Source organism: Geotrypetes seraphini, chromosome 13 (assembly GCF_902459505.1).
Source record: "Geotrypetes seraphini chromosome 13, aGeoSer1.1, whole genome shotgun sequence".
NCBI lineage: Eukaryota > Metazoa > Chordata > Amphibia > Gymnophiona > Dermophiidae > Geotrypetes > Geotrypetes seraphini.
In genome coordinates, this window is record NC_047096.1 from 54,509,435 (window position 1) to 54,529,267 (window position 19,833).

Below are 19,833 nucleotides of genomic sequence, written 5' to 3' on the forward strand. Positions count from 1 at the left end.
CCTCCCAGCATATACAGTCCCTTCTGATTATTAATCCCCAAATTCATTACTCTGCATTTCTTTGCATTGAATTTTAGTTGCCAGGCATTAGACCAATCCTCTAACTTTTGCAGATCCTTTTTCATATTTTCCACTCCCTCTTCAGTGTCTACTCTGTTACAAATCTTGGTATCATCTGCAAAAAGGCACACTTTTCCTTCTAACCCTTCAGCAATGTCACTCACAAACATATTGAACAGGATTGGCCCCAGCACCGAACCCTGAGGGACTCCACTACTCACCTTTCCTTCCTCCGAGCGACTTCCATTAACCACCACCCACTGGCGTCTGTCCGACAGCCAGTTTCTAACCCAGTTCACCACTTTGGGTCCTAACTTCATCCCTTCAAGTTTGTTCAACAGCCTCCTATGAGGAACCGTATCAAAGGCTTTGCTGAAATCTAAGTAAATTACATCTAGCATATGTCCTCGATCCAGCTCTCTGGTCACCCAATCAAAAAATTAAATCAGGTTCGTTTGGCACGATTTACCTTTTGTAAAGCCATGTTGCCTCGGATCCTGTAACCCATTAGATTCAAGGAAGACACTATCCTTTCTTTCAGCAGCACTTCCATTATTTTTCCAACAACTGAAGTGAGGCTCACCGGTCTGTAGTTTCCTGCTTCATCCCTGTGACCACTTTTATGAATAGGGACCACATCCTCTCTCCTCCAATCTCCAGGAATCACTCCCGTCTCCAGAGATTTGTTGAACAAGTCTTTAATAGGACTCGCCAGAACCTCTCTGAGCTCCCTTAGTATCCTGAGATGGATCCCATCTGGTCCCATTGCTTTGTCCACCTTCAGTTTTTCAAGTTGCTCATAAACACTCTCCTCCATGAACGGCACAGAATCTACTCCATTTTCTCGTGTAACTTTGCCAGACAATCTTGGTCCTTCTCCAGGATTTTCTTCTGTGAACACAGAACAGAAGTATTTGTTTAGCACATTTGCTTTTTCCTCATCACTCTCCACATATCGGTTCCCAGCATCTTTTAGTTTAGCAAATTCCATTTTTCATCTTCCTCCTTTTACTGATATATCTGAAAAAATTTTTGTCTCCCTTTTTTACATTTTTAGCCATTTGTTCTTCCGCCTGTGCTTTTGCCAGATGTATCTCTCTCTTGGCTTCTTTCAGTTTCACCCTGTAGTCCTTTCTGCACGCCTCTTCTCAAGGGTTTTATATATTTCATGAATGCCAACTCTTTCGCCTTTGTTTTCTCTGCCACTAGTTTGGAGAACCATATCGGTTTCCTTTTCTCTTGTTTTTATTGATTTTCTTCACATATAGGTCCGTAGCCATTTTTATCGCTCCTTTCACCTTAGACAACTGTCTTTCCACTTCTCTTATGTCCTCCCATCCTAACAGCTCTTTCTTCAGGTACTCTCCCATTGCATTAAAGTCCGTACTTTTGAAATCTAGGACTTTAAGTATCATGCGGCCGCTCTCCACTTTAGCCATTATATGAAACCAAACCGTTTGATGATCGCTACTTCCCAGGTGAGCACCCACTTGAACATTAGAGATACTCTCTCCATTTGTGAGGACCAGATCCAATATCGCTTTTTCCCTTGTGGGTTCCGTCACCATTTGTCTGAGCAGAGCCTTTTGAAAGGCATCCACAATCTCCCTACTTCTTTCCGATTCCGCAGACGGAACATTCCAGTCCGCATCCGGCAGGTTGAAATCTCCCAACAGCAGAACCTCCTCTTTCCTTCCAAACTTTTGGATATCCATAATCAGATCCTTATCAATTTGCTGCATTTGAGTCGGAGGTCTGTAGACTACACCCATGTAGATAGAAGTTCCAACTTCTCTTTTCAGAGCGATCCATATCGCTTCTTCCTCTCCCCAGGTCCCTTGCATTTCGGTTGCTTGGATATTGATTTTTACATAGAGAGCTACTCCTCCACCTTTTTGACCAACTCTGTCCTTCCTAAAAAGATTATATCCTGGTATGTTTGCATCCCATCCATGTGATTCACTGAACCATGTCTCTGTGATAGTGACAATATGTAGATCTGCCTCTAACATCAGGGCTTGCAGATCATGAACTTTGTTGCTTAGACTGCGAGCATTTGTGGTCATCGCTTTCCAGCTATTTTTCAGCGGTAATCTCCTTTTTCGTATGGATTTTTGTTTCATTTCACTTTCCGTTGCAATGCTATGAAATGAGTTGCTGATATTGTTTATGTTGCAATCTTTACAACTATCATATCTTTTCTTTTGCCGGGGGTGGTCTCTATAATTGTCCTTCATACATACACCACCCCCACCTTCTAGTTTAAATGCCTAGAAACATATTGTCTAAATTTCTCTGCAAGGTTTCTTTTTCTTGCTGTAGTAATATGTAGCCCATCAGTGCAATATAGCTTCTTGTCCTTCCATGTATTTCCCCATCCTCCTATGTACCTGAAGCCTTCTTGATGATACCAGGCTTTGAGCCTCTGTGTTTTTCACTCTTTGCTCTCCCTTTCCATGCAGGCTGTATTTCAGAAAAAGCTAAAGTCTTTACAAAAAGTTTCAAGCCCTCACCAAGCTCTCAAAAAGCTTTCTGTGCTGCAAGTGTGGAGTTGTTGGCCAGATCCTTTGTTCCCAGATGGATAACAACATCAGTGTTAAAATCCTTAGTTTCTTCCTTAATTATAGTCAGTATTTGCCTGGAACTCCTGGTAGCTGAGGATCCTGGAAGACATTTCACAATTTTGGTCTCCTCGCCCTGTGTTCCAAGGTTAATGCCTCTGATGATGGAATCCCCCAACAGTAATAGTTTTCTGTTTTTGGCTTTTTTATTTGTGCTTAGGGTGCGCTTGTTCTCTTGAGTTACCTTCATTGGTTTCAGTCCCATCTCCCTTCTGTTTTCTTGAGTATTGCAGTGCACTAGTGGAGCGAAGGAATTCTGTAGAGGTAATATTAGTGAAGGTGGATGTTTCTGTGTTACATGTCGCAGTCTTCCTGAGCCTACTGTGACCCATTTATTCCTGGGCTGTTTTATTCTTTGAGGTAGAGGTGGTAAGTTGGTATGATTTTGTGGAGTGATGGAAGCTGCTTTAATTGTATTCAATTCCTGTTTAAGTTTATAGAGCTCCTCCTTAATACTAGCAAGTTGAAGACAGATGGGGCAAGCCTTAAGCCTCCAAATAGTATGTCTTGGAATTAAAGCACCACAGTGATTGCATATAATAAAGGTCATCTTGATTGGTTGTGAAGTGACTTGATTTGAGTAGTCCTGATTATTTGGGTCTCTATATATTCAATTCAATATATATTCTCTATATATTCAATTATTTGGGTCTCAATATATTCAATATTCAAATAAAAATACACAAAAAACATACTGGTTTACGTTTCCATCAGTAAAAGCATGTCGTTATAAGAGATTCTTAGGAAAAACTTTTGCATTTCAGGCTTGTGCAATGAATTCATGTTGGAGTACGCTTATTCCTCAAGCTCGGTCTTATTATTTATTTAGAAAAATTCTTAAAACGTATCTGTTTGATAAATATGTGACTTAATTGCCATTTTGTATTTTCTGAGAAATTTTGATATGCTTATGTAAGTACAGTAATTCACTGTTTGTGCAGTTCTTTCTTGCTGTAAACCACCTTGAACTAATGGTTTGGCAGTATATAAGAATACATTATTATTATTATTATTACTCTCCACCTACAAACATGCTCCCAGCGCTAAAAGATAAAGCCAATTTTTCAGCGCTTGGGTAGCATGCGTCAATTCCAAAGCAGGATGCCTGAGCCATCCCATGGTAATACCTTTTTAACCTGCATTAAGCATACATTAGTGCTTATTGCAGCTTAGTAAAAGGACTCCTTTGATTCATAAAATGATAATAATGCTTATTCTAGAAGTACCATTTAGTGGCATAGTAAGGGGGGGCAGGGGGCGGTTCGCCCTGGGCGCTATCATGGTGGGGGCGCCAGCACCCCTCCTCCTCTTTGCCTCCTGCCTGTACTCACTCCTCCTCCCACCACATTCGTGACCCCCTTCCCTTCCCCCGTATGTCTAGTTATTATTATTATTATTATTATAATTGAAAGGCCACTTTGGTCAGCCACAAAACTTATAGACTTGAAGAAAGCACAGATGTTTTTTTCAGCATATGCGACTCCTGAGCCCCCAAGCTGGCAGCTTCAGAAGTCCCAGAATCAGGAAATTACAGTGATATTTATTCAATTTTCTGGCTATACAACTGAATTCTAGAAAAAACTTCTCATGTGTTACTTTTCTTAACAATCATTGGTCCTAAGCTCACACTAGCAGGTCACTAGCAGGTCACTTATCTAAGCCCTGCAGTCTTTCTGTTACATGTCCAGCAGGGCGGAATACAATATCATGCATGCTGAGATAACCATAAGGAGTTAAAACGCCCAGCTACAACACCCAGTGCAGGCAGGTTAGAACATGAGATAAGTTAGGTCTGCAATTAAACATAATTCAGCATGTTATTAAGGAGAAAACTTAGTTCAACACTTAGGAAAACCAGTCCCAGACTCCTTCATAACAACTTCAATGTGCTCCTCGAAACCACATCAGCTCCCACTGACATCACTTCCCGGTGCCGCGCATAGGAAGTGACGTCAGAGGGAGAGAACGTGGTCGAGAGGAGCATGTTGAAGTTGTTGGTTGTGGCGGTGAACAACTAGAGGTATGGGGAAAGGAAGGGGAGTGCGTGTTTGGCTGGGGTCGGGGGAAGGAGGGGGTGGAGATGAAGGTGCGGGAGGGGCACTACTGCCCTGGGTGCCTCTCACCCTCGCTATACCACTAGTGCCATTCATGTTTTAGACGTGTCATACATAGGCACTTAGACATTCATATTGCATAAATGTCTAAGTCCTGATTTTACCAAGCAGAGATATATGTATAAACAGTACTCCCCCAAAAATTCACGGGGGTTCCATTCTATGAACCCCCGTGAATTTTGAAAAACCGCAAATGCAATTTTTCGCCTGTCAAAAGGCAGGAGAGGGCAGCTGGAGCGCCGGCAGGTGAAGAAAATCACTCGCATTCTGCTCCGACCGCCTCTTCCTGTAGGAAAGTCGGGCTACACCAATCAGGAGCTGCTTTGACACACAGCTCCTGATTGGTATAGCCCAACTTTACTACAGGAAGAGGTGGTCGGCGCACACCGTGAATGAACGAGTCCGCGATTCGTGAACCGCAAATTTGCGGGGGAACACTGTATATTTAAAATGGGAAGGGGGCATGTTCTGGGAGTGGATTAGGCTGAATTAGAGAAGGCCCAATAAATGAATATCTCTTTTCTCTTTCAGAAAGGAAATACGCGTCTGTGTACGAACAGATCTACCTGGCCCATCTAGGTTTCAGAAGAGTGCTCCTATTGAGATTGGTGCTCAGGGTGGTGGCACCCTTCCCCTGCCCTTGTATTTGCTCCCCCTCCTTCCCTGCCCCCCGCCTCTTGCACCCCCCTTCCCTCATACCTCTAGTTGTTCACCGCCAACAACTTCAACGCGCTCCTCGCAACCGCGCCCACTTCCTCTGACGTCACTTCCGATGCACAGCACCCAGAAGTGATATCAGTGGGATCCAATACGTTCATGAGGACCATGAAGTTGTTATTTGCGGCAGGTATGGGGGAAAGGAAAGGGGTCACGCGTGCAGAAGGGGGAGGAGTGGGAAGAGGCGAGGGCGGAGAGGGGAAGGGGTGCCAGCGCCCCTACCATGATGGCGCCTGGGGCAGACTGCCCTCCCTGCCCCTCCCTTACTATGACACTACCTATTGAGCAGCGATTCCTCGGTGGTTGATGTCCCTTTGAAAGAAAAACTAGCAGGAGATCCTGAGATCTGTCACAGGACTGGGAAAAATAAACATTTATGCACTGTGTGTTGCTGTTCCACAACATGAACATTTATATAACTGTTTTGATCCATTAATTAAGTTAGAAAAATGTATAGCTCACCTATATCTAAGTAGATTACAATAAAAACACTCGCAATATCTTCAAAAAGCAAGCTAGAAAGCCCATTCCTCGGGGCACACCTAGTCCCATCAGGTTTTGGGGCTATCCATAATGAATATTCATGAGTTAGATTTGCATGCACTTAAGGCAGAGCATGTAAATCTTTCTCATGCATATTCATTGAGGATATCACAAACACAAAGGTATGCCCTGAGGACTGTTGGGAAAGGTTGGCTTAGAGCAGGGGTAGGGAACTCCGGTCCTCGAGAGCCGTATTCCAGTTGGGTTTTCAGGATTTCCCCAATGAATATGCATTGAAAGCAGTGCATGCAAATAGATCTCATGCATATACATTGGGGAAATCCTGAAAATCTGACTGGAATACGGCTCTCGAGGACCGGAGTTCCCTACCCCTTGCTTAGAGGGTAAGAGATGCCATTATGAACCTGGGCTCCATCCCTCAGGAGCATCTGGAAATCATTCCTGTCCTCCCACTAGAAACGAATGACACCCAAGTAAGATCCAGAGGATCAGAAGGTAAAGGGGAGGGGGGGGGAATCATCTGTATGTCAGGGGAGTCCAGGGGAGGGCCTTCATTGGTATATAAGAGAAGTCCAATATGGAGAGTAAGATGGTAGAGCTCTTGTCTTCTTTGTAAGATCCTCTTCTTCCTTGTAATCTGCTACCCAGTGGCATAGTACGGGGGTGCATGGGGTGCGGTCTGCCTCGGGCGTGGTCTTCCTAAGGGCACATTAGGACCCCTCTTTCTCTCTGCCCCGCACGCTTGCTCATAAGCTCGCTCCCCGATCCCTGCATGTGCCTCTTGCCTTCCCCTGTGCCTTTTTGGCGCTCTCTGACATCACATCTGGGACCTGTGCCTGTGCTTGGCTTGGGGCTCCCTATCTGGGTTGCTGCATCCAGGAGCTGTGATATTCCTTTGAAGAACTTGGAACACTCTTTTTTAACTAGAGCTTTTATATAAACTCGCTGCTCTCGCTGGACATGATCTGCATATTTGCTTGCAGGCTTCTAGGTATTGTACATAAAGCTCTACATTTGGCAGATCCTTTTGTAAAATACAGTGGGAATTAAGCCTATCCTAACCTGGATGTTTTAATTCCCTCCTCCATGACCTATCTAAAATTTGTCTTTATGTATGGTAAATGGGAGTTTGTCCCATTACAGGAAAACTAAAGGACTTTAGCTGCAATGCATTAAGATCTGTTTACTTTTTATTTCTAATGGCACAATTTTTTTCTATCCTAATGTTCTCTTTGGTATTCTTGCTGTGTCTCCATCATTAAATGATCTGTGTCCCTGCTTCCTGTCCCATCAACCTCAGAGCACTGGGAATGCCTTGAAGATCCAGGCTAACAACTAGCCAAATAATTTTGCTGAAAGCATACGATTATTCTTTTTCTCAGTTGCTGAAGGACAGCCCTCCAGGGTCTGGCAAAAGCCTTGCTTCCTGACAGGGTTCTTTGTTCAAATTAATGAGAGGATTATAATAGTGTGTTAACAAGAGATGAGATTCCTAGGTAGATACGACAGGTTGAAGGTTTCTGGTGTGCCTTTTTTTCGCTTTTTATTCATCAGCACTATGCAAGATTAATGGGAAAACTCTCTTCCATTGTATAACTATTCTTATTAGGGAGTCTATATTTTAATAATGTTGCAAGAGATATGCTGTCAGTTTTCTTCTCTCCAGTTATGCTATATTCTTTTTTTTTTTTTTTTTAATAAATCTTTATTGATATTTCAAACTTTATAATGTATACAATGATCATACATTAGATTCATATGAATCAACAGACCTTCAGTCTTCTTCTGCTCTTTGTCACAAACTCTTTTCTTTATTTTTTGAAATGTATTTTATTTTATTGCTAATGAAAGTAATAATGGCAGCCCTGTACTCTGAAGCTTCCTTTCCTCAAATAATTGGGTAAACAGCATATACTTACAGATCCAGGGCCCCTGGGTCCACCTAATCTTCCCATTTCTGGTGTAATACGACAGCATTAATTTGACTTTACCTCAGTGGCGTACCTAGCATATGTGACATCCAAGGCCCATCATTTTTTTACACATTTTAGTAACAATCCACATATTGCACAACAAAAGTGTACATAGGAAAAGGCAGCATCTTAAATACTGCAGTGAGCACTAGAACACCAACACATACATTGTAAAACTAAACAAGCCAGATCCTGCATGGTCAATTGATCCTGTACAGTCGATGCTATCAGAAAGCCTTGTCCCTTTCATACACACAGACAGATACATCCTCGCCCAATATGGAATAATCTCAAACTAAAAATAGAAATATGTAGACAAAGTTAAACTGAACCGCCAAACACTACAACACCACAAAAACAGTAATACATGTCTACATGTCCTCTAATACTCTAAAAATATAAAGACAGTAGATGTAAATTTGAAAAAAATGATACATAACAATCACCACTTTACAAATTAACAAATAAAAATAAAACAAATAATGAGAAATAAGAACACCATTTTATTGGACTTATCCCCATAAGCTCGGTCCCCATCCCCGCAAACCACCTGATTCCATCCACACAAGCCTTGAATTGTTTTATATTGAACTTATTATATTATAGTATAAAAAGAAACAATATTCTGTACAATTGTCAATTTATAAATTAGCGTCTTCTCTCCACTCTCTCTTCCCCATTTCCCTTCAGCGTCCTCAGCCCACTCTCTCTCCACTTTCCTTCAGCGCATGCACATATAAACAAGCAAGTAATTTTATATCATTTTCATTCTATTCATTCATAGAAATTAAAGTCTAAATAATGCCAATCACATAACAAAACATGATTTTACAAAAATAATTCCCTGCACAGTCAAGCCTGCAAGGATTACTAGATGTCTTTCAGCAACTCCCCTCCCTCCCTCCCCCTTACCTTCGTGGCCAAATCAAAATGATCTACCAACAATAAAATTTTAAAAACACAAAGCACACTGTACGCAGAGAAAATGTTAATTTTCATTTATATTCCGCGGGTTTTCAAAGAGGTCAAGGCAGATGACTTTATGCAATGTCACCTCAGTAACAACTATACAAAAATAGACAAATATACCCCCTACCTTTTTACTAAACTGCAATAGTGTTTTTTAGCGCAGGGAGCTATACTGAATGCCCCACGCTGCTCTCGACGCTCATAGGCTCCCTGTGCAAAAAACCGCTATTGTGGTTTAGTAAAAGGGGGCCATACTGCAAAATATAGACAGCATATATAAATTCTCAAAACGGACACATTTTGATCACTAAATTGAAAATAAAATCATTTTTCCTACCTTTGTTTGGTAATTTCATCAGTCTCTGGTTGCACTTTATTCTTCTGACTGTGCATCCAATATTTCTTCCCTTCTTTCAGCCTCCTGTATGCTTCCTCTCCTCCAGACCTCATTCCCTCCCCCAACTTTTTCTTTGTTTCATCCTTCCCCCTTCTTTCTTTCTCTCTCCATGCCCCCTTTCTTTCTCTATGTCTGTCTCTCTCTCCGTGCCCCATTTCTTTCTTTCTGTCACCCTGTCCCCTTCTTCCTTTCTCTCTCCATGCCCCCTTTCTTTCTCTATGTCTGTCTGTCTCTCTCCGTGCCCCATTTCTTTCTTTCTTTTACCCTGCCCCCTTCTTTCTTTCTCTCTCCATGCCTTTCTTTCTCTCTGTCTGTCTTTCTCTCTCTCTCTCTCCGTGCCCCATTTTTTTCTTTTTCTTTGCTTCACCTTGCCTTCTTTCTTTCTGGCTCCCTGTCCTGTCCCGTCCCCCCCCCCGTTTCTTTCTTTCTCCCTCCTCTCCCCCATGCCACTCTCTCTCTCTCCGTGCCCCATTTTTTTCTTTTTCTTTGCTTCACCCTGCCTCCTTTCTTTCTGGCTCCCTGTCCCCCCCGTTTCTTTCTTTCTCCCTCCCCTCCCCATGCTACCGTCATTGGGAAAATGCTGCCACTGCCACTGAGGAATAGGCTGCCACTGCCGCCATCGGGAACAGGCCGGCTCCGAGTTCGCCCTGCTTCTCTTCCCACGGTGCCGACCAACTCTTGCCGACTTACGTCAATTCTAACGTCGGAGAGGACGTTCCGGGCCAGCCAGGCAGAACTGACGTTGGGCGGCAAGAGTTGGTTGGCCCCTCAGGGAAGAAAAGAAGGGCGAACTCGGCTGGCTTGTTCCTGATGACGGCAGTGGAAGCCTTTCCCCGGCGGCAGCCTATTCCCTGGTTGGTGGCCAGCTGTGCACCCCCTTGGGGCATGCAACCGGGCGGACCGCTCCCCCCACCCCCCTTGGTACGCCACTGCTTTACCTTTATGGCTAGGGTAAACCCTGAGGTGGATACAAAACAATTAGGGCTAGATTCACAAACCTCGTTTCCGTGCCCGATCCGTGCAGGCCCAACCAATTCACCAAACAATGAAATTTAAATGAGGACGATTGGAACACACGGATTGTGTGCGATCCTGACGCTTGCGCAAACCATATGCTTTCCCTGTAGATGGTCTGCACATGCGTTCGGTGTTCATTTTTGCTGGGGGGGGGTTTTCTTTGTTTTTTTTCAATGGCCCCAACTCTCCTGCTCTGGAAGGGCGATCCCCGGCTTTTAAAAGCAGGCAATTTTGACTCTCCTGCTCTCTTCCGCCTTCCCTGCAGTGCAGCCCTGCTTTAAAACCACGGGCTCACACTGCGGGGAAGGGCGGCAGAGAGGAGAGTCGGGGCGGCAAGAGCAGGGCTCGGCAGGAGGAGGGCAAGAGCAGGGCTCGGCTGGATGGGGCATTTCTGTGGAAAATTCAGCTGGAAAGAGCAGAGAGCAGAGTGGCAGAGATGGGCTGCAGGGCTTGGATTTCAGGCCTGAGGACAGTCGGAAAGGACCTTTGCAACTGGTCCCCAGCAGTCGCTTTTTGTGTTGATTGGCCAGTCGGTTTCAAAAATTTCTTTAGTGAATCGCGGCCCTGCCTACTTTGCACGCCGTTCCCCTCATTTGCATGTACGGATCGGAATCAGATTGGCACAGAGGTAAGTGAATCAGGTCGGAGTAAAATTGGGTTGCAAACCGATCGGTACACAATCGGTTTGCTTAGTGAATCTAGCCCTTAGTTGGTTGTCTGTGGCCAAACACTTACAGTCTCCTCCACCAGCTTTGTGGCTACTTGAACTTTACTTTCTGATATATGGCCAGGTCAAGGGATAGAGTCGTTCTTATCTGGTTGGTTTACTTTGTCTAAAAATAATTACTGCAAGGATGTTCAGGACATTTTAAGGCAGTAGCTTTCCCATCTCCAGTCATGGTACATGGACTTGTCGTGCCACTGGGGCTTGCACACATCTAAGAAGCTGAAAGCTATTCTGTTGGAAGTTCACTACCAGCAGGGCCTCCCAAGGCAGACAGGTTTCAACGGAGATGCCAGACTAACTATGTACCACCCATATGGATAGCAGCAGATAGGCAGTGTTGGAGGCGGCGGATCGCATTTGATGCGACAACTGCAACAGTCCTTAGAAAACACCTAGCCAGTCAGATTTTCAGGATATCCACAATTAGGGTTACCAGATTTCTTCTTTAATAAAAAGAGGACACCTGGCACACCCTGTTGTAGAGACATGTTTTGAGCAAGACTTTGGCGGAGATACAGAAAGCAGTACATTTTAAAATGAGATTTGCAACCAAAAACTTAGCTCGAGTAGGTCAAGATTAATTACGAATACGTGGGATTGGATGATTGGGAGCGATTACTTCTGTAAAACCTAAAAGCAAATATTTTTTGAAAGATATGAAGTTTCTACCTATGATTAATTGAGGTGGGTTTGTTAAATTATGAATGTTTGATGTAGCAATTTTCTTTGTAAAATAATTTATAGCTTTGAAGTGCCTGAGATATTTAGATTTATTAAGAGCCAAGGTTCTGTCATAGAACATTAGCATAACCAGCTGTTAGTGCACTTAAAATATAGGTACTCTCGCTTATACCAGCCCTATGCTAGTCATACAGCTGGCAAAATACGAGGGTCTAAGTGCAGCAGGGACGCAGATAACTTACTGCATTCTGTGAGCTGCAAGCATTAAGATGGAGGCCCACCTGTATACCAGCTAGGCTCTGCCATATGCAAGGTAAGTTAAGTGGGTATTTGAAGAATAGAGCTCAGGTACTACACTAGCATTTACACATTTACAGAAAGGCCATGAGTCTATAAAAAGCACCTGTTATTAGGTGCCCAGTTCAGCATGCCTAGCCAATCTAGGCACCTAAGTTAATATTTTAATTATTTCAATCAGTGCTGTTAATTGAATAACGCCATTAAAAAACATTTTTTTTTAAAAATTAATTTTCCAGTAGGTGCGATATACACTGAGGTGCCTGCTTGAAAAGTAGGTGTGGCTAGCGGTTGAATTCGGGCATGGATTGTTAGGCGCAAGTACTTTAGGCCAAGAAAACCTTGGCCTCATATAAGAACATAAGAATTGCCTCTGCTGGGTCAGACCAGTGGTCCATCGTGCCCAGAAGTCCGCTCACGCAGCAGCCCCCGGGTCAAAGACCAGTGCTCTAAAATGAGCAGGAACTTGCCCAGCTTAGTGTTGAAACCCTGGAGGGTGTTTTCCCCTACAACAGACTCTGGAAGAACGTTCCAGCTCTCCACCACTCTCTGGTTGAAGAACTTCCTTACGTTTGTACGGAATCTATCCCCTTTCAACTTTAGAGAGTGCCCTTTCGCTCTCCCTACCTTGGAGAGTGTGAACAGTCTGTCTTTATCTACTAAGTCTAATCCCTTTAGTATTTTGAATGTTTCAATCATGTCTCCTCTACCGGCACCTATGTTTTTGACAGCTACTGGTGCTCGCTTTAGGCACCACTAGGTACGGTTCTATAAATGGCGCCGAACTTTGAATGACCTGCGGTAGGTGCCGCTTTCCTGAGCGCCATGTTAGGCGCTGTTTTTAGAATCAGGCCCTAAGTGCGCGCATTTGCACATAACATTATTATTAACATTTAGGAGGGAATTCATCAATGGGTGCTGCCACGTTAGTGCATGCAAAACGCTAAAGGCACCCATAAGAATATAATGGGTATCTTTAGTATTGAGTGTGTGCTAACGTGATTAGCACCCATTGATGAATTCCCCCCCTTACATACATAGGTCTACATTCAATAAATGGTGCCCAAATTTGGATACTGAAATCTGGTGTAAATCCTTGTGCCTAAATTAGTCATGGAGCTGCCTTAATCCTAGGAATGCCCCTAACCTGTCCATGACCCTTCTTTTCACAGAAACATAAAAACAGAATGGCAGATAAAGGCCAAATGGCCCATCCAGTCTGCTGATCCGCTGCATCCACTATCTCCTCTTCTTCCTAAGAGATCATGTGCTTGTCCCACACTTCCTTGAATTCAGACTCAGTCTCTGTCTCCACCACCTCAACCGGGAGACTATTCCACGCATCTACCTCCCTTTCTGTAAAAAAGTATTTCCTTAGATTACTCCTGAACCTATCACCTCTTAACCTCATTCTATGTCCTCTTCCTCTGGAGTTTCCTTTCAAATGAAAGAGGCTCGTCTATGTGTATTTATGCCACATAGATATTTAAACATCTCTATCACATCTCCCCTCTTCTGCCTTTCCGCCAAAGTACATGCCTGATGAGGTAGATCATCAGGCCAGTGGCGTAGTAAGAGCGCGGTACCTTTCTTCCTCTCTGCCCCCTGCTCCTCTCCTTGCCACACATGTGCACCCCTTGCCTGCCTGCGAGATTGCTGCCCATGTCGGCATCAACGCTCTCTCTGCTGTCACTTCTGGGACCTGCGCTTAGGAAGTGATGCCAAAGGGCGAGCTGACACCGACGTGGGCAGGCTGCTCACCCCGGAGAAGTTAAAAAGGTACAGGGAAAGGGAAGGAGGCATGCATGCGGCGGGGCAGGGGCGCCACTGACCCAGGCGCCGCTCACTTACTATGCCACTGCAACAACCATTTTAGTTGCCTTCCCTTGGACCGACTCCCTCCTGTTTCTATCTTTTTGAAAGTGTGGTCTCCAGAATTGTACACAATATTCTAAATGAGGTCTCACCAGAGTCCTGAAGAGGAGCTGAGTGAGGATCTGCTAAGGGGAAGATGCACCTCTGAAATGTATGCATCTTTATAGAAAACAGACTATAAAGATGCATGCATGAATTCCAACTGGTGCCAATTAGCATCCAATCACTGGTGCCAATTGGCTCGTTCAATTAAATTGCATGCACAAATAGGATTCACCCAATTTTAAGCACATCTACTGTATATGTAATCACCTAGGTTACAGAATTGCCTTTGTTGTACAGACTTACATGTATAAATCCCAGCTTTCTAAAATTGGCTTTCTACATTTATGTAGAAATGCCTAGATTTAAATGTTTATTCAAAATTGGCCAAAGTATGTTTTCCATTAAAAATTATGGAGATAACTGGCAACAAGAAAACAAGGAGAGGCTGACTAAAACTGGTTTGTTTTTTTTCAGTTTCAGACAAAACAAAACTGCTTTCGAAACTGTTTGAAAGCCTCTGGCCGAAACCAAAACTGCAGCCGAAACTTATCACCTGGTTTCGGCCAAAGCTGAGATTGAAAACTCAAGTTTGGTTATGCGAATGTGAACTAATGAAGTCCAATGGGGTTTGTCAGAGCTTTCAGTCTGCTTCCTTCTGCTAAACCTAGAGTATCCAAATCGGAATATAATAATTTATATAATGAAAGACCATTTTGTACATCCAAGAAAAATAGCCCCCACACACATGGACCACAGCTAATGAAACTAAAAGCTATGATGCTTTTACAGTGGCTGACTTTGCACCGCATTCAAAGCAACATAATTCCACAGAGAAGCTAATTCCTAAGGATAAGGTTCCCAGATATCCGGATTTCCCCAGGCAGGACCTCCTTTTGAGGACATGTATGGAGGCCCCGGACGGCTTTACAAAACCCAGCACTTTGTCCAGGTTTTGAAAAGCTTCCCCTGAAATTGTGTCGGGCAAAAGGGAATCCGTGCATGCCCTCCTGCCCAACCAGAGCAAGCAGCGGGGGTGAGGCTAGGGCAGGATTAGAGGTAGGACTGGGGCGTAATGGGGTAGGGATGGGTGGGCCTAGGGGGTCCGGATTTTATGAATGTAAAATCTGGCAACTCTACCTAAGGAGCTTATCATTCCAAATTGACAGACAATTCCTGCTACAATTTTGTATCAAAAACATTTATTTGGAGCACTCTATTTACCATATAAACTTTTGTGCAATATCATAACTGCATTACTTGCAATTGCAGCACAAAAAAAGCGCACAAAGGGTAGCTCCCCACCCCAGGACTACCTTACATTCCCTAGTGGGCTAATGGTGTAGTCTGGACAGGAGCGTTACTACAGTCATGGCAGCCATTTTGAGAGCAGAGTCAGAATGGGTAGAAGTAACTGGGGATCAATCCTGCCCTAACTACACCCCTAGAATAGGGAATATAAGAGAGGCCCGGGGGAGCCATTCAGGTATGGGGAGGGGAGGTAAGCACTTTTGGGTTTCAGAGAAATGGCAATTCCTGTTTTAGGGGTACAAGAGGAAGGAGGGAGACAAATGGGACAAAGCACAAATTTTCAGCTTCCACCCAAAACACATGGTCATTTTTGGCAAAACCAAAAGTATGGCTGAAAATTAAAGCAACCTTTTGTCAGAAAAAGGATTTGGGGCTAGTTTCGGCACCATAACCGAAACCGAACTTTGTTCAGCTTCTGAAGCAAACATTAACAGCTCGCAGTAATCAAGCGTGGACCATCTTCTTTAGGACTGATTTGTGTACTGCTCCACTAAGGTTGGATATATATAAATTCTTTAATGTGCACAAGGACTTTTGTATAAAAACAGAATATTATTGAAAATGCTGAAGGCAATGTATAATATTAAGGATATTTTTGATATGTGACACATGTAGAGGTCATATACTCTTTAGCCAATATTTCCAGTGGTTCTTTCACATTAGATTGCAAAACTTTTTCATTATACATTTAGGATATGGGTGTGAGTTAGAAATATTGACGATCCCCTACTATTGCAGACTTTACGATTCTTCATTGATACCCCACAAAACAGCTTAAACTGAGCAACACATGTCATATCCTAGGAACAGCTCTTCTTTTGGTTGAAATCGATCATTGTTAACACGTATGTGTATGCATCATTGTATGATATACATATATGTGTCAGTAAAATTTATTTACCCATTATTAGTATATTTTGTATTGTATGGGTATACAAACGTCAAATAAATAGTAGAAAGATGATTAACTAGTTTGGTCATTACCCTTTCAAATAATTTATAAAAGTTCTACAGAGCCATAGAACCTCCCGTTTTCATCTCTTTCCATGAGAGTAGGCAGCAGAAGTATTTTGATTTTTCTTATGAGAGAAAAATCTCACTTCGGGCCCTAAAGAGAAAACACTGTATGATAAGAGGGCATTTTCAAACCGTCTGATTTGGAGCACACTCTGTGTTTGCTTTTTACCTGTGGCCTATACATAGACACGCAGTATTTTCCATTTGACAATTACCACAGGGATAAGGTATGCAGTATCGCCTGCCCCTTTTTAAAGTGTGGATAGAGTTCTGTATGCATGCTGGAAAATTATTTTCGTACCGCACCTAAATATGTCTCCTTGAATGCTGCCTTTCAATATAGCTCAAGACCCACATGCTATGGATTTTTGCTATATTACGGGAAGTCAATTTTCAGACAGCAAAATATTTTCCCCATGTAAGCAGCTTTACAAAAGTTTATTAGGATTTTATATACCGCCTATCAAGGTTATCTAAGCGGTTTTTACAATCAGGTACTCAAGCATTTTCCCTCTCTGTCCCGGTGGGCTCACAATCTATCTAACATACCTGGGGCTATGGAGGATTAAGTGACTTGCCCAGGGTCACAAGGAGCAGTGCGGGGTTTGAACCCACAACCCCAGGGTGCTGAGGCTGTAGATCCAACCACTGCGCCACACACTCCTCCACCACAAAACTGTTCTCATAATGATCTACTTTACTATACCACTTTTTGTCGAGTAAAGAATCTCATTTTCTTCACCCTGCTAATGCATCAAAAGCATACATGCAATCACCTCTAGGTTGGCTGCCTGTGCGCATTGCAAGGGGAGAAAAGGAGGACAGAATAAGGTGACTGGTAGATGATGATGAGAGGCCAAAGAGCAGTGCTTAGCATGCTTTCTGTGGCCACAACCCCATTATTAAGAACATAAGAACAGCCATACTGGGTCAAACCAATGGTCCATCTAGCCCAGTATCCTGTTTCCATAGAGGCCAATCCAGGCCACAAATACTTGGTGAAAAACCCAAATAGTAGCAACCACAGAAAGCTTGCAACCCTAGGAGGCAGGAGCTGGTGATGTTGCACTGTACAGCCCGCTAAGATCATGACCCCCAAATGTGGGTTTAGTGACCCCACTTGGGATCACAAGACACAGTTTGGGAAGCCCTGCCATAGGGAGATGAAGTGACTTGTACCAAGGTCACACACAAATTATCAGTGGCAAAGGTGGGCATCAGAACACAGGCCTCACTGCAGATAAGTCAAGCAAAATTGGCAGCAGAGTTCACTATAACCCTGAAGAATTTCAGAAATAACTCAAACAAGATTTTAAAGGAAAAAGATCTTAGAGGGTATAATGATGTATTTAGATTTTAGGGGAAAGTGCTGATCCAGTTAATTTGGGATGGAACACGTTTTCCATTGTTGCAGAACTGATTACAGATACTCAGGGATGTTGCTGGTCCTTCCACAGGTTGTCATATAGAGATCATTCAGGCAATCAGAAGATTAGACTCAACTGGCCTTTCGATTTTCTTTCAACCCAACCAACCTTATAACTAAAACCTACACTCTGCAGGTACTTAAGTCCAAGAGCTCATACGTGCTCTGTAGAAGTGCTTCTTATGCAGGCGACACACTCAAAATATCCCCAATGGTCCTTTATATCATTTCAAAATGTTAACAGGCTGATTCCATATTCTTTGGAAAACAGTCCTACATCTCCCCCAGCAGGGAATTGTCCACGGCATAAATAATAATTTTTTTAAAGGCAAACGGATTTCAAAGATACATTCATATGACACGTCTACTACAAAAAAATAAATAGTGACTCTTTGCTTTGTTTTAATACCCATTTTTCCTTAGTCCCTTTCAGCAACTGTGTTGTGCAGTTGCTGGCTTAATGTCAGGGGATTGGAACCTCAGGTTTCCTGTGCTTGGAGCAATTGAGGCTCCCTGGGGCAAGGACTGTCCAAAGTGCTGTCTGAAGAAGTTTGTGCCATCTGTTCGTTGCAATCTTTTGAGGCAGGCTGTAGAATGAAAGGAGCCCAGTTCAAGATGTGGTGATCTCTTCCCGAACAGACACAATCTTCACCTACAAAACAGTTACACATAACATCAGACACACCAGAATAGAGCACAGTGACTACTTAACATAGCAGGATGGTGGGTGCTGAGACGATGAAAGCCATAAGAACATAAGCATTGCAATACTGGGGCAGACTGAAGGTCTAAGCCCAGTGTCCTGTTTCCAACAGTGGCCAATCCCAGATCCCAAAAGAGTAAAACAGATTTTATACTGCTTTTCCTAGAAATAAGCAGTGGATTTTCTGAAGTCAATCTTAATAGTGGATTAGGGGCTTGAGGAAATTAGCCAAACCTTTTTTTAAACCCTGCTAAGCTAACTGCTTTTACCACATTCTTTGGCAACAAATTACAGATTTTAATTACATGTTGAATGAAGAAATATTTTCTATAATTTGTTTTAAATTTACTATTTAGTAGCTTCATTGTGTGCCCCCCTAATCTACCCCTCTCCACAATGGGGGTAACATCTATGCACTAATTATGCGTATAAAAGTTTAGAAAACTGATATACATGTGCGTATATGTGTGCATATGTGAGTAAATGCTGAGAATCTGCCTATGCATTATTCAGTGCACGTCTTACATAGTGTGTATTTTACATGCAGGCACATGCATGAGGGCAGTTTGTGCAGAGCATGAGCAGGACTCACATTTACACACATAGGAATGAATTGTATATACTGCCGGTTCTCGGGGGGGGGGGGGGGAGGGAGGTGGTGCAGAGCAGCACCGCTGGCCTCGGAGGGGTGGGGAGGGTGGGAACATATCAAGCGAGTTTCCCTTAGTTCCTATGGGGAAACTCGCTTTGATATACGAGTATTTTGGTTTACGAGCATGCTTCTGAACGAATTATGCTCGTAAACCAAGGTACCATTGTAATTGATTGTTAAGAAGCCAATTATCAGCACTAACTGGTTTGTTATTTAATTAGGTTGCCTGCGCAAACTGGACACCCCCCCAAATTTGCATGTGCAACTCAAAGCACCATTCATAGAATTTGGGCGATCACTTACAGAATACTAGAATTTATGTTTGTATCTCTGTCAGTTACATATGAACATTTACATTAGCTGTATAGCAGGCATAAAGGCTCACACTTCATGGCATGCACGTATACATACCAGGTCATAAAGGACTTTGGGCATCTAGCACTAAATGTCCCAATCGGACTTAGCCATATGTTTTGATTATGCCCCTTTAAGTATAGAATCAGGCACTAAGGGGGGAATTCTATAAATAGTGCCTAGGTTAGGTGCCGCTAGGTGCCCTTAGAGGTGACGCCTAGCCCAAATCCACGTGTAACTCAATTTTTTAATTAGTTTAATTGGCATGGTAATTGACCATGTCATAAAAAAAAACGAATTTAAAGAAAAAAATGGATACCTAATTTGTGTGTGGAATTCCACACAGTGCTTAGTGAAGTCTATGTTGAGGCACCTG

General features: G+C 43.2%; 1 protein-coding gene across 12 annotated transcripts in view; it reads right to left on the reverse strand.

The window, feature by feature from the left end:
• Window positions 1-15,181: 15,181 nt before the first annotated feature.
• CDON (cell adhesion associated, oncogene regulated) overlaps window positions 15,182-19,833 on the reverse strand; it is a 251,157-nt gene continuing 246,505 nt past the window's right edge. For all 12 annotated transcript variants that reach the window (XM_033918171.1, XM_033918170.1, XM_033918164.1 and 9 more), the window contains one exon: window positions 15,182-18,400. In XM_033918171.1, the coding sequence (XP_033774062.1) occupies window positions 18,228-18,400 (173 nt within the window). In that variant the 3' untranslated portion in view covers window positions 15,182-18,227. The remainder of the gene's footprint in view (window positions 18,401-19,833) is intronic.